The sequence below is a fragment of the Phasianus colchicus genome, chromosome 1 (genome assembly GCF_987193195.1).
Source record: "Phasianus colchicus chromosome 1, bPhaCol1.hap1.1, whole genome shotgun sequence".
In the NCBI taxonomy this organism is placed as follows: Eukaryota; Metazoa; Chordata; class Aves; order Galliformes; family Phasianidae; genus Phasianus; species Phasianus colchicus.
Window position 1 is genome coordinate 179,895,611 of NC_143436.1, and position 14,277 is coordinate 179,909,887.

At 46.1% G+C, this 14,277-nt stretch overlaps 1 protein-coding gene across 4 annotated transcripts; it reads left to right on the top strand.

The window, feature by feature from the left end:
• The first annotated feature begins 419 nt into the window (after positions 1–419).
• Positions 420–12,816, top strand: EEF1AKMT1 (EEF1A lysine methyltransferase 1). 4 transcript variants are annotated; one of them, XM_090133836.1, is made up of 5 exons: positions 420–707; positions 8,042–8,195; positions 9,002–9,084; positions 9,719–9,999; positions 11,464–12,816. In XM_090133836.1, the coding sequence occupies exons 2-5, from the start codon at positions 8,046–8,048 to the stop codon at positions 11,589–11,591; spliced, it is 642 nt and encodes a 213-aa protein (XP_089989962.1). In that variant the 5' UTR covers positions 420–707; positions 8,042–8,045; the 3' UTR covers positions 11,592–12,816. The 4 variants fall into 4 exon arrangements, with proteins under 4 accessions (XP_089989962.1, XP_031471584.2, XP_089989961.1 ...); XM_031615724.2 differs by lacking the exon at positions 420–707 and adding an exon at positions 959–1,033 and having other exon boundaries at positions 11,464–12,809; XM_090133835.1 differs by lacking the exon at positions 420–707 and adding an exon at positions 1,104–1,235 and having other exon boundaries at positions 11,464–12,814.
• Positions 12,817–14,277: the final 1,461 nt, after the last annotated feature.

The window sequence follows — 14,277 nt, forward strand, 5'->3', positions numbered from 1 at the left end:
GCAGGGGTAGATAGCTTACCTTTGGGCACCTCCTGCAAAAAAAAAGATTAAGAAACAATAAAGCATATATAATAAATATGTTGTAGGGCTCACATTACTGGTGTTCCCACCCCGGTGGCTGGTTTGTTCTCATGTCCCCAGAGAAGCAGTTCTGCAAGATACAACCTGTTTTCCTTTGCAAAGGATCATTCCAGCATCTCTGCTTTCCCACTAGCATCACCTATCACAGGTTCAAGCAGCTCCAGGCTGTGCATTTGCTCCAAGCAGCGCCTTACAGCACAGCCCAAATGCTGCTGCCTGCCCGCCCCCAGGCCTGCAGAGCTGTGCGTGATGTCTGTGAGCCCTTGGAAAAGAAGAGCCATCGGTGGCAGCAGGGGCTGGTGCTCCAGGGAGCCGGACCCGACAGATGTGTCTGCACGGCCTCCTTTCCCCTTCCATTCTATCAGCTCTCTGAGCACTTTCTTTTTCACCTAAAACAAAGCTGCATGGAGCGCAGCACAGTCAGGTCTCTGTCCCTCAGTGTCAGTATTCCTCCCGGTTACCGAGATGGCGTCGTGCCGCCGCAGGGCGGAGCTGAGCCCCCCGCTACTCCGCACAGCGCTGCGGCTCATTGCAGCACAACGCAGCGCCTCTGGGCGCATCCAGCTCTGCAGACGGCCATACGGTTTTATGCGGCTCATCTTTAAGCTGTAAATCGCGTAGTCGAGGTGAGGCTCTTTTAAAGCCTCTCGGAGCCCCGGAGCTGCGGGAAGACGGGCTACGAGTGCGGCTGCTGCCCGAGGCAGGCCCACGGCCGGCCTACGGCCGCGCTCCCCTCCTCCCGGAACACCGCACCACAGAGGAGCAGCGGCCCGCCGCCCGGGCGGCACGCGGGGCCTCCCCTCAGAAAGGGCGGGAAGGGGCGGGCAGAGCAGCGCCACGCACCGCCCTCCGCCCGCGGAGCCCGGCAGGGGGCGCGCGCCCCTCGGCCCACACGGCCGCGCGCGGCGCCGGGGAGGGGCGGGTCCGGGTGCGCGGAGGGATCTGTCGGCCGGTGAGTGGGAGCGGGGCGGCGAGTGGTGCGGCCCGCCGGGGTGTCCGTCCGCCCGCCCGCCCGCCCGCCTCCCTCTCGTCCGCCATGAGAGCGGGCGGGGGGCCGGGCTTGGGGCGGTGTTCCTCCCGCGGTGCCTGAGGGCCTATGCGGGCCGAGGCGCTGCGAGGCCGTGGGGCGCCGTGGGAGCGGCTGCCCGCGCACGGCACGTTCATGCGGGGCGAGGAGGGGGCGGGCGGGGCGGGACGCGGGTTGTGCGTACGGAGCGATCGCCTGCAGCCTCAGCACGTGGGTGTGGGACACGGCTCTGCGCGGCCTTCTGGTCACAACCACGGGCAGCCCTACAGGGCTGGGGAGGAGTGGCTGGAAAGCTGCCTGATGGAAAGGGACCTTGGTGTGCTGATGGGCAGTCGGCTGAATATGAGCCAGCAGTGTGCCCAGGTGGCCAAGAAGGCCAGTGGCATCCTGGCTTGTAACAGGGATGGTGTGGTAAGCAGGACGAGGGAAGTCATCCTGCCCCTGTACTTAGCACTGGTGAGGCCTCACCTGGAGTGCTGTGTTCAGTTTTGGGCACCTCAGTACAGACAGGACATGGTGCAGGTCCAAAGAAGGGCAACAAGGCTTGTGAAGGGCTTGGAGAATATGGCCTATGAGGAGAGACTGAAGGAACTGGGGCTGCTCAGGCTGGGGAAATGGAGGCTGAGGGGAGACCTTACTGCTCTCTTCCAATACCTGAAAGGTGCTTACAGCGAGAGTGGGGCTGGTCTCTTCTCACTGGTGACAGGTGACAGGACGAGGGGAAATGGCCTCAAGTAGCGCCAGGGTAAGTTTAGGTTGGACATCTGGAAAAACTTCTTTCAGAAAGGGTTGTTAAGCACTGGAATAGGCTGCCCAGGGAGGGGTTGAGTCACCATCCCTGGATGTGTTTAAAATCCATTTGGATGTGGTGCTCAGGGACATGATTTAGCAGACGGTTGTTACTTAGGGTAGCATGGTCAGGTTGTGATTGCACTTGGTGATCTTTAAGGTCTTTTCCCAGCTGAGCAATTCATGATTCTATGAAAAACATATCAGCCAGGAAATGTTGGAATTATTAAGGGAAAGAGAGGGAATGTGGCAGAGAACATCTGTGATACCACAGTATAAATGAATGATCACCTTTATCTTAAGTGCAGCATACAGCTGCAGTTCCCCCATCACAGGCAGGGGTGTGTGAGAAGAGGTGAATGAGGGTTAGTGAATACAGGGAGGCCCTGCTAAGGGACAGGAGTCAGGAGCTGCAGGGGGAGTGGCCTGTGCATGGCTGTGAAGTGGTGGGGTGGTATGAAGTGGGGTCACACATCAGTTTCTTTCCTTCCCCTGCATCTAGTGGATCCGGTAGCCATGTTCACTGCAAGAAGAGGTGGGGTTTCATAATGTGGAACTTGCTGCTGTGGGGGGACACTATAGATCACTTTATGTGTATTTAAGGATACTGGGCAAGGGTCTGTTAGAGAACTGCATTCACAGAATATATCACTTCAGCCAGAAATGCCCTTCATGGAGAAAGAGATTATAGACTGGGAGAAGGCAGAGTGAGTTAAGTGTCACCTCTGATTACTTGCCTTAGTCTCACTCTCCAGGACAGCTGGTTCTGGCTGTCTTCAAGATACTTCAAGAACAAGCACCAACCCTTGTCTGAACTAGTGAAGCTTCTCTTTTGAACCTCTTGCTGTGGATGTTAATGAAAGTTCTTCAGAGATCCCAAAATGGAGCTGTTTTTGGACTATGAATGCCCCAGGTTCACATCTCCATCTTGTCCCTCCTTTCTTCCCAGTTCTGTTTTGCATGCAGGTTTGTCAGGCCTTCTTTTCTGATGTTCCCCCCTCCTGGGATCCCCCTCAGTGGCTGTTTGATGCTACTGGGCCCCAAAGCCTTGCAGCTGGTTGACAAACATCCCAGATATTTGGGGAGTTTTGTTTCACCTTGGGAAGACCCTATGAAACAGATGCACATATGGCCTAGCACCTTTCAGGTTCTTCTGGCTGCACTATGCTAAGAGGATTGTTGTGGTTGTTACTTTGGCTGCTGTACTTAATATGCTTTGTCCTGTCAGCCCCTCTTGTGAAATTTGGCATTCTTGTACGTTTGGCAGTGCTCAGGTAATTTGTCAGATCCTTGAGCAAAAACTGAGCTTCCACTAAATTGCTTTTCAGTTTTAAAGATCTGAACTTCAAAGGAGGGGTCCTTTCTGTGTTGGGGTGATTTCTGTTTGGAGCAGGACGGCTCAGAGAAGTCTGCTGCTCTGCGTGCCTGCTTGGCTGCTGGCTGCTGGTGGAGACCTGGGCTTAGGATCCTTGCATTCAGTGGCTGGAGCATGAACAAAGCCCCTTGCTTTTCAGGTAGCAAGGCATGTGTCCAGCTTTGGAGTAACTCCCGTCCCCTGATGGAGACTTGTTCACCTCCAGCCAACTCTCCTGATGCTGTATTGCTGCCCAGGTTTTCTTGGCACATGTTTCATATGTCATCAATGACAGGCTCTGTGCTTCAAATGCTAACATGGGTGGCTTGGGAAAAATACTGCTATGTTTTATTCAGTTGCACACTGCTCTTAGATCTGTGCTATACTAGAATTGTCTTTTCTGAAGTTGCACGTGCACGTTTTATATACTTGATAAGAGATTGCAGGAGCTAACAGCATCCTTCCTTCCCTCACAGAGGTTAACAGCGCCAGTTCTCAGTGGCATTAATATTCCTTGGCTTTCCAGTAGTCTTTCCTTCCTTTAGTTAAGGGACGTTTATTGCAGTGAGATTACTTCTTCAGGGTACCATAAAGGGGTGAGTACTGGAAACTGGCAGAGCAGCCACGTTTCCCTCTACTTGTGCACACGTCATTCCGTATTTCTGCATTACACAGATGATAGGGAAGCCTGACCTGCAGCCACAAGTTGGGTTGAACTCTCCCCTGGCAGAAAAGTGGTAGTTAGCTGTGGTGCAGTCTGGAGGTAAAAGTTCTGGAGGAGCAGCTGCCTGCTTCAAGAGAATTTTTGATGTAGTTTCGTAAATATGTGTTCCACCTTGTGCTGCCTCTTGAACATTCCTCCTGAGTACTGTTGTGGCTCTGGAAGGATCTGATCTCATCTTCTGTAGTTGTGGGGTAAGCAGTGATGCATGGACATGCAGCCTAACCTAGCTGGGTGGGTGTGAGTTCCCAAGCTTCTGCTGTAGGAGCACAGGCACATCTGTGTGCAGGAGCTGCGTTGTTTTTCACAGAGTGCTGGTTTCCAGATGTCTGCATGTTCCTAACTATGGATGGACCAAATGTACTGGGGCACAGAAAGACTATGAAAGCCCTTAGGAATTTTTGAGTGAGTTAGTTTTTCCACAGTGTTCCTTCTGACTTTGTCTCCACTTCAGGGCTTAGCTGTGTAAAATTAGAGTTTGTTTTCATACATGAGAGCTGGAAACCAGCATTAAATTGTACAGTATTGCTCCGTAGATGAGGCAGTAAAGTCTTCTGTGCTGCTATTTCCACTTGGTATTATTACCTCTTTGTTATTTTTTTAGAAGAGTTTTCGCACAGAAGCGGTGCATCCACCCAAACAGCTCAGCAGCTGGCAGGGGCTCAGTAGGGGCTCAGCTGTGCACGGACAGGGCTCTGCAGGCACCTTTCCCTATCCTGCAAGCTGTGGGCTGTGGAGTGCAGTGTGTGGTGTTGGTGCACTCCCTCTGCTCATTCAGTGGGTCAGGCTGCCCCTTTGGAGTCGAGCAGCATTCACATAACAGTAAATCAGACTTGACACATTGCTAGCTTTAAACTCTGTATTCCTATTGATCGTGCTTAGAGGCACTGTGGGTTCCTCTGCTTCGTCCCATCCTTCCTCAACTTTCAGGGCTGTTTTTGAACTTGAGAGCAGCAATGTGTGGGACGGCTGCAGAGGGTTTCAAGAAGTAGTGCCTCACAGAATCACAGAATCATTAAGGTTGGAAAAGACCTATAAGATCATCCAGGCCAACCATCCACCTATCACCAATGGTTCTCGCTAAACCATATCCCTCAACACAACATCCAAACGTTCCTTGAACTCCTCCAGGGAAGGGGATTCCACCACCTCCCTGGGCAGCCCATTCCAGTGCCTGACCACCCTTTCAGAGAAGTAGTATTTCCTAATATCCAGCCTGAATCTTCCCTGGCGCAGCTTGAAACCATTCCCTCTAGTCCTATCACCGGTTATACGGGAGAAGAGGCCGACCCCCAGCTCGCTACAGCCTCCCTTCAGGTAGTTATAGAGAGCAATAAGGTCTCCCCTGAGCCTCCTCTTCTCCTGACTGAACAATCCCAGCTCCTTCAGCCGCTCCTCATAGGGCCTGTGCTCCAGACCCCTCACCAGCTTTGTTGCCCTTCTTTGAACACGCTCCAGGGCCTCAATGTCTTTCTTGCAGTGAGGGGCCCAGAACTGGACACAGTACTGGAGGTGCGGCCTCACCAGAGCTGAGTACAGGGGGACAATCACTGCCCTGCTCCTGCTGGCAACACAGTTTCTGATGCAAGCCAGGATGCCATTGGCCTTCTTGGCCAGCTGGGCACACTGCTGGCTCATGTTCAGCCGAGCATCAATCAATACCCCCAGGTCCATTTCCTCTACACAGTCTTCCAGCCGCTCTGCCCCAAGCCTGTAGGTTGCTGTGGCCAAAGTGAAGAACCTGGCATTTGGTCTTATTAAACCTCATCCCATTGGTTTCAGCCCAGCTCTCCAGCCTGTCCAGATCCCTCTGTAGGGCCTCACTACCCCCAGGCAGATCGACACTTCCAGCCAACTTGGTGTCATCCGCAAACTTACTGAGGGTGCACTCAATGCCCTCATCCAGGTCATCAATAAAGACATTGAAAAGGACAGGCCTCCTGATCACTTGAAAACAAAGGAATTTACAAGTCTTGTTCTCATAAGTTCACTTACTGTAATAGTTTTATAATGTAAGTCATGTGCATAAAAACGTCTTCATGCTGATGACCTAAGTCAGTCAATGTAGACAATGTACGTTCATTCATCCAGGCTGGATGTGGCTCTGGGCAGCCTGGTCTGGTGGTTGGTGACCCTGCACATAGCAGAGGGGTTGAAACTAAATGACCATTGTAGTCTTTTTCAACCCAGGCCATTCTATGATTCTGTGATTCAGAAAAGTGTTTTGAGGTTTGGAAGTGTTCCAAATAGATGGACCTCGTGGTATTTCTGCCATGTGTTCCGAGTTACCTTTCCTTGCAGCCTCGCAGTTAATTGCTGCTTGGTTCCTGAAGCTTTACTATGCAAACCAAAAGGAAGATTGCTAAAAAGGAGCTAAAATAACATGTAGAAAAAAGATACCTCCACTTGTATGCCCGCCCTTCCACCAAAACAACGGATCTTAGCTTCTGTCAGTGAGGATTTCATTTCATGTGTATAGATTCAGTCTTTGCAAAGGCCCAGATGGGGTCATTGAGCATAAAATCAAAATTTCAGCTTTTGACTTAAGAATTGCAAGTTTGCATCTGTTTCAGCTTCTTAGCATCAGAGCATAGATGTGTGCATGCTTTAGGGATAACAGCAAACCAGATTTCTGCATGTGTGACACACTTACTTTTTATCTCACACCTTCTCTTTAATTAATTTGTAACGTCTGTCTCAACAAAAAATGTTCTTGTACAGGGTCACGATGCGTGTTAGCAATATGTGTAGTCAAGAAGTAGGAGCAGAAGGAAGTGTTGTGTTGTTCCCAGGTGGGCTGGCTCCAGCATCCCTCCATCCACCCATCCATCCCTGCAGGAGGCAGCTGATGAGCTGTGTGTCGCAGCACCCCGTGTGCCACCAGAATGGCACAGCAGTTGCTGTAGTGTGGAGGTGAGCTGTGGAGTATTTCAGCAAGCAGTGAGAAACGGAGTTTTAGGAAATGTCCTGAAAGCTCTGCAGGAGCGCAAAGCACGGATGGAAGAGCAAAATGAGAAGTCCGTGAGCATTGCAGCCTCCACTGCAGCCAAGGGTGGAAGAAATGTGAAGCAGCTCTAGTTCAGGTGAAGCATACTTCACCTTGGAAATTAGCTGTGGTTCAGGTGGCACGTGTTGCTGTGGGACCTCTGACATGCACGGCTTCTGCCCAAAGGAAGGGGCACATCTGCTTTCAGTTCTGTTGAAGTCATTGCACGTCTATAAGTTCGTGGAACGAGTGGAGAGGAAATTAGTTTCTTAAGAGAATAAGTTTCACAGGCCCAATTGATTTCTGCTTGTCACCCTTGCTTCCACGAGGTGGCGGTGCCTCTGCTGGGAAGGACAGCGGTGCTCAGCTCCTGCCCGTGGTGCACTGAGCTGCACGGTGGTGGCACCTGGCTAACAAATGTCTGGCAGTGGCTCTGCTTGGTCGTCCTTCTGACATGAGCTCTGTCTGTGTTGGACACACAAGACAGTCATGCAGTGTTAGCTCAAAAAAGCATCCTGAGCATCTCGTCTGCTTCAGGTTTGTAGTATACAGAGGAGTCTTGTTACAGTGTGGGAGGTGAAGCCGGGTGATCTTCGAACACTGGTTTATTCATTTGGAGTCAAAATTGTGACTTTACAACATGGCAAGAAATGATTGGCAGCTATCGTTATGTCTAGGAGGGAAGGGTAAATATTCCAAAGGATTTGCAGCATCCATTAAAGCTTTTTGTTTTTTTTTCAGCAAGATAATACAAAAGTGGTGTTTGGATGCAGGGATACAAAATGTCATGACAACGTCCCTATAAAAATATAAGCCGCTTCTGTGTTGTGCAGAAAGGAAACAGCTCCCGTATTCTCTCTGGAGACGCGCTCTTTGCATTCTGCCTCTGACTGGTTTAAAGCTGCTAAGCAGAGGGAGCATGCTGTGCCCTGTAGGAGGCTTTCCTAGTTAGCTGTCAGACTGAGCCCATGGTGTCAGAAATGTTGGTTTTTTTTTCCTTGGGAAAGCGGGCTGTTATTAAAAGCTTCCACCATTGAAAAGGGTTAATATATATATATATTTTTCCCTTTGGGCAATGTCTAGGAAAATGGATGATGATGATGATGACGTTCCCCAGCTTTCATCCCATACATTGGCTGCCCTCCAGGAGTTCTATTTGGAACAGCAGCAGAGAGAGGGCATGAAGACCTCCCAAGGGTTTAATCAATATTCTGTTGGCTCAATAGAAGAAGACTGGGTAAGAAACTAACCTGCAGCAAATGAGGCACTTTGGTTTCACCGAGCTTTCTTTCATGGATAGATAATAAAAAAGTGAACACTCGAGGTGTTCCTAGAGTGGCCAGGCTGTTTGTGGAAGTTAACACTGTAGGGTTGTTCACTTTAAAATCAAGTCAAGTCAATTACATGAAGAAAGGGAATAAAGTTCCCAACAGAATCCTCTGTGCCCTCTTGACACTGAACTCCAGCCTGGTGTGTGAGGGTAGTGAAGATTGTTCCTTGGGTTTGAAACAACACAGTGTAACAAGAAGGAATATGCTTTCCTTCCACATGTATTTTTGCTTGTGTTTATTTTTTTGGTTGTGTGGGTGGATGCCTTGCTGCATTTTTTTATCTCACAGACTGACTTTTGTCTCTGAGTTTGTTTTTTTACTCCTTCTGTTTCTGATCTCATTTGGTACTTTTTTCCTTTATTTCCTCCTACATTGTCGTTTTTCAAGTTTTTTTTTTCCTTTTCCACTGAAGTAACATCAATTTAAGCACATGTTTATTTTGCATTTCTGCATATTGGGTTTGAACTAACCCTGCCAATGATTGGTTCTCCTGCTACCATAGGTAAGTGTTTTATAAAACACACAATGCAAACTGCCTGCTGTTTGTCCTTGGTTTTCGGAAGTAGAAAGCTTCTCTAGAAAATGTCATCTTTGTAGTTTGTGAACCAAGAAGTTGCAATGGATTTGGGTTTTCTTCAAATAGGGCTCTCAACCCCATTGTTCACAGTCAGAAGATATGATGTTGCTTATAATTGTGCATTATTTTTCTCAGCAATTGAGCCAGTTTTGGTACAGTGATGAGACTGCATCGTGCCTGGCTAATGAAGCGATTGTGGCAGCAGGAAAAGGTGGCAGGTAGGACTTAGTAGCTACTTTGTAGGTTTAACGTGTCTTTTCTGTAATTGTTCCATTTATGCAGAGAGAGCATGCAGCGTAATTCATTACTTTTTGTACCTTCTCTTCCTTTGGTGGAGGTGTTGCAGAAATGCCTTGCCATTACTTAATCAGTAGTTCCTACTGAACTTGTTCTGAATTGCAGTGAATGTTGTAGGCTCTGCTGGACAGAATCATAGAATCCGTAGAGTTGGAAGGGACCTTTAAAGGCCATCTGATCCAACCCTGCCATGAACAGGGACACCTACAGCTCCATCAGGAGCTCAGAGCCCCGTCCAACCTGACCTTGAGTGTCTCCAGGAACGCGGCATCCACCACCTCTGTGGACAACCTGTGCCAGTAACAGAAGTTTACTATGGATCTTTTTTTCTTTTTTTTCCCCTGAGAAATACAATGAGCTCCAGAGCACGTTAATGACTTCTAATTCTTTTTCCTATTTTCATACATTTCTGCAGAACAGACGGAAAAACTTTTCCCTCTTAGTTCTGCAAGGCTTTTCATTTGAAAATGAGTTTTCAAATTACCTGGGGCAAAAGTTTGAGACTTTTCCCACAGCAGCCCTGAGAACTTACATATTTTATGTGTCTTTTTTCAGGATAGCCTGTGTCAGCGCACCCAGTGTGTACCAGAAGCTGAAAGAACAGGATGGCACAGATTTTTCCGTGTGTATCCTGGAGTATGACAGAAGGTTTTCTGTGTATGGAGAAGAATTTATCTTCTATGATTACAACAACCCTTTGAACTTACCTGAACATCTCCTGCCACACAGTTTTGATATTGTAGTAGCAGATCCACCCTATTTGTCCGAGGAATGTCTTCAAAAAACTGCAGAGACCATCAATTACTTAACAAAAGGAAAGATTCTGCTTTGCACAGGTATAATTAATAACAATATGTAGATCGCCAGTAAGCTGCTCTTCTTCTGTCTCAAAAGGCAAACGTATTCAAGTGAGAAAAATCCCAACTCAGTAATACTAATCCATAGGTAATTCTGGGAAGAATTGACCAGAAGAGGGTAAGCTTGTACTGCTTTAGTTCTGCATTTATTTTTCATTGAAGATATGTGTATTTTAATGGTTAAAATCTGTACCTTTTTCTTACTGCGTTATGAGTTTTACTGAATTATTGAAGAACAATTGAGATCACCCTGCAAAGTTGTAAAATATTTTTTTCTTGTAAAAGATACATTCTTTAGAATTGTAGTGACTGAAATTCTGGCTGTGACAAACAGAGGTGTGACTTACTGTTGAATTTCTGATTTCCTAAGCATGTCTGTAGCTGCAAGTTTTCAGCTGCTGAATTTAGCAAAATCTAAGGTGAACTAAATAGAAAGACACGTAGGTTAGCATGGCCTTTGCCTGGTGAAGTGGGATGGTTTCAGCTAAGTCTTCCAAAGAAAAATGAGAAAAAGACAACTTTTTTCTTTTTCTTTTCCACATCAGCTGCTCCTCACTGGTAAATATAGCAATTGCAGTGTGAACAAGCACTGGAAAATTCTGCCATTGGTTCAAATAATTGGTTCTTAGGCATTGAAATGCAGCAAGAGGAATTAAAAATTGGTGATCTGGAAGACTTACTGAGTGCATTTGCCAGGCCTTCTTCATGAAGATGCTCTCAATAGCTTTAAGAAGCTACGAGCATCTGCCTTGGCTGTGGTGGTTCTTAAAGCTGTAGTCTTATAGTAAGTTGTCTGCAGACATTCAAGAAGCTTTTGCAAAGCAAAAACCAAAGGACAAAAACCCTCTGTATGTACAATTCTGGGCAGTCAACCAAGTAGGCAAAACAGAGAAAAATGAAAATAACATGTGGACAAAGAAAGTTTACTTCTTTGTTTAATTGTAAAAGACAGGCATGCATAAAAGTAGTTCTGAGATTTTTTTTTTCCCTAAAATGGATATGTGGGCCTTCAGTTTACACCATTTGACAAATACTCTTCAAGAAAACGATTTCTCAGCGTGGAGCCATAAATATCACACTGTGGTTTATTTAAATAAAATAGTATGTGTAATCTGTTTGCATTTCCCATGCTCCCCACCATGAGATTTCTCTGCCACGTAGCAGCAAGATGGAGTTTACATTTTTCTTTTCTGTGAAAGGGGCACTGATCTTACCCCTCTACCTATTTTTAAGAAACTTTGAGGATGTTCTTCCATTCTTTCATGCTTAAATAGCCCAAAATAGCAGTTGTTGAAGAGACAGTTAACAAAGTGACGGTGCAGCCCGTTTGAGTCTGTTCTCTAAAGAAAAAAGAGGCAGACAATTGGGAGGAGCTAATAAGAAGTCCAAACATTCTGATATTGTTACCGTTTTCTCACCAGCTACCCATTATTTTTGCTGCAGGTGCAATCATGGAGGAACAGGCAGCAAAGCATCTTGGTGTGAAGATATGCAAGTTTATTCCAAAACACTCTCGAAATCTAGCTAATGAATTTCGATGTTATGTGAACTATGCTTCTGGACTGGACTGATTTCTGGGAGAAGATCTGGAACTTTCTCAGGAGATCTGGAACTTTTTCAATCAAGTTACTTTGTATTTTTTTCTCAGTGACTCCACAACCCTGAAACATTCCACTCCAAGCAGTATTTTCTGGGCTAGAAGTAATCAACACAGGATGATAGTGTTTCTCTTTTAAATGTGTAAGCATTTGCAATTGTTGTTTACCTTACTCCTTAGGTAAGTGGGGACACAAACAATGCAGGTTCTGCATAATGGTAACTTCTTTGTTAGAGTTCCATTCCAACCAGTAGTTTTTACCATTGGAGTACTTTTCTGTGACTTCTCTGAAATGATTTTAGCTGGTTGGGCTGTAACACCATGTGGGTGCTTGCCTGACAGACATCAAAACTGTCAGCTGTGTCAGAACTGATGACTTGGTAGCTTGCGGATGGTTGAGAGAGCATGAATATTGGTCTCACCTTTCAGAGCTGTCTGTTCCGAACATGATGTGCTCAGATTCATTATCCAGCAGGCTGATATTTTTATAAAGAATAACTAAAGAGAAAACACATCTCCTTCTGGGTAGGTCTCTCCAGTTGCTTTTTATAATAATAAAAGATTTGCCAACTAAGATAAGACCTACTATCTACTGTCACCAGAGTGGCTTTAAAAAAAATGCAGTGGTTGTTTCACCTTTTATAAAGATTTTTCAAAAACCCAGACTTTGTTTTTGTAGAAGATGAGATCTATTTTGTCATCAGTTATCACCATGTAAACTTGTGTATGTGTGTCGTGCTTGAAAAAAGTCGTGTTAAACATCTCTTTGCAGCAGTACAGTGCATTTATTTTGCAATACAGAATAAACATGAGCAACAAAAACTGATTAACTTGAAAAACAAAGAAATACCCAACTAGACTTTTGTATTCATTAGCTAAGCTTATCTCTAAATGTTGGTATAAACCTCATGTCTCCTTGAGAAAATCACAATAAGGATTCACCCCCCAGACAGAGCTTTACTTTTATTAAGAATCCTGTATGAAAGTCAGGTAAAATCAGCGTAAAATATGAAGTAATCAATAAAAATGCCACACGTCAGCCAATTGTCTGAATCAGTGCTTCAGACCATGTCCATGGATTCTCTTTGAATTACTCCAATTGCTGGCTAGGAAATACTGCTTGTGTAGTGACATGACTCACACATGTGCATTAAATCTTGAATTGCTATGGATCTGATTAAATACAGTGCCTTCATTTTCATCGATTTCAATATCAAGTTGAAGATAATTTACAGATATATCAAGTTTAGAATTCCAAGAACAGGTCTTTTTTTCTGAATACTGATTTTCATCTTGGTCTTCTGTTCCACAGACAGAAGCGTTAGGAATAGAACAGAAATTGTTGGATCTTAAAAGGCCGATGAGGTATAACGTTTGGTAATAAACTCCTACTGTTTCTAACAGGCAAATATTAAATTTTATATAAAAGAGTTTGGCTGTATTTCAAGCATTTTCTGTCAAAATAGATGCTGCATTAAAAAAACTTCAGCATAGATGGAATTGTTGATAGCAGGACACTTCTGGAGCCATTTTTCTTTAACTTCTTGGCTACACTGCTGATGTGTTTTTGAGTGAAAGCTGGTTCATGAATTCCAAGGCACTCCAAAGTTTTTATCATTATAAATATACGAAACAAAAAATATACGTACTTATCTTCGTATAGCATATTAGATATTGGATTTGTGTAGAAGGCTAACAGAAATGCTGCATCTACAAAATGAAGCACCTAAGAAAAAGTATTAGAAAATCTATTTTATGAAAGGGATAAGCTTAATTATCCTTTTGAGGCAAGAATTCTAATAACATAGAGGTTGTACTCATCTTTCTGTGCATTTGTGCTGTTTGGATGCAGACTGTCCCATCTGGTAGAGTAAACAAATGCGCAGAAATATTGTAGATGGAATATTTTTAGAGTGCTCAAAGAATCATGCTTCCCAAGGTGGAGCTAAAATTGGATCCTAAATACTCTTCCCAAGCCACTCTTGCTCTCCTCTCCGCTTTCCAACAGATCTTTTCATGTCTGTTCATGTTCATTGCAGCCAGGATTCCAGTATTTCTCACGTCCCTGAGCCCTGCATCCCTAAACCTCTGGGTGGAGACCAGGGTGGTAAATCCTCCCCCGCTGTGAGGACAGAGCAGGTCCAAGACTGCCTCATGAGACTGAATGTGTACAAGTCTATGGGGCCGGATGGCGTGCATCCCAGGGTTCTGAAGGAGCTGGCTGAGGTGGTTGCCAAGCCGCTCTCCATCATATTTGGAAAGTGGTGGCTGTCAGGTGAGGTCCCGGATGAGTGGAGGAAGGGTCACGTCACTCCCATTTACAAGAAAGGGAGCAAGGAGGACCCCAGGAACTACAGACTGGTGAGTCTCACCTCTGTGCCTGGGAAGATCGTGGAACAGATCATCCTGGATGACATGCTTGATCACATGAGGAATGAGCATGTGATCCAAGACAGCCAGAACGGCTTCACCAGAGGAAGGTCATGCTTGACCAATCTGGTGGCCTTCTATGATGGTGTGATGGCATCAGTGGACAAGGGAAAGGCGACCAATGTCATTTACCTGGACTTGAGCAAGGCCTTTAACCTGGTCCCCCACCACATCCTTCTCTCCAAACTGGAGGGATGTGGATTTGATGGGTGGACCACTCGATGGATAAG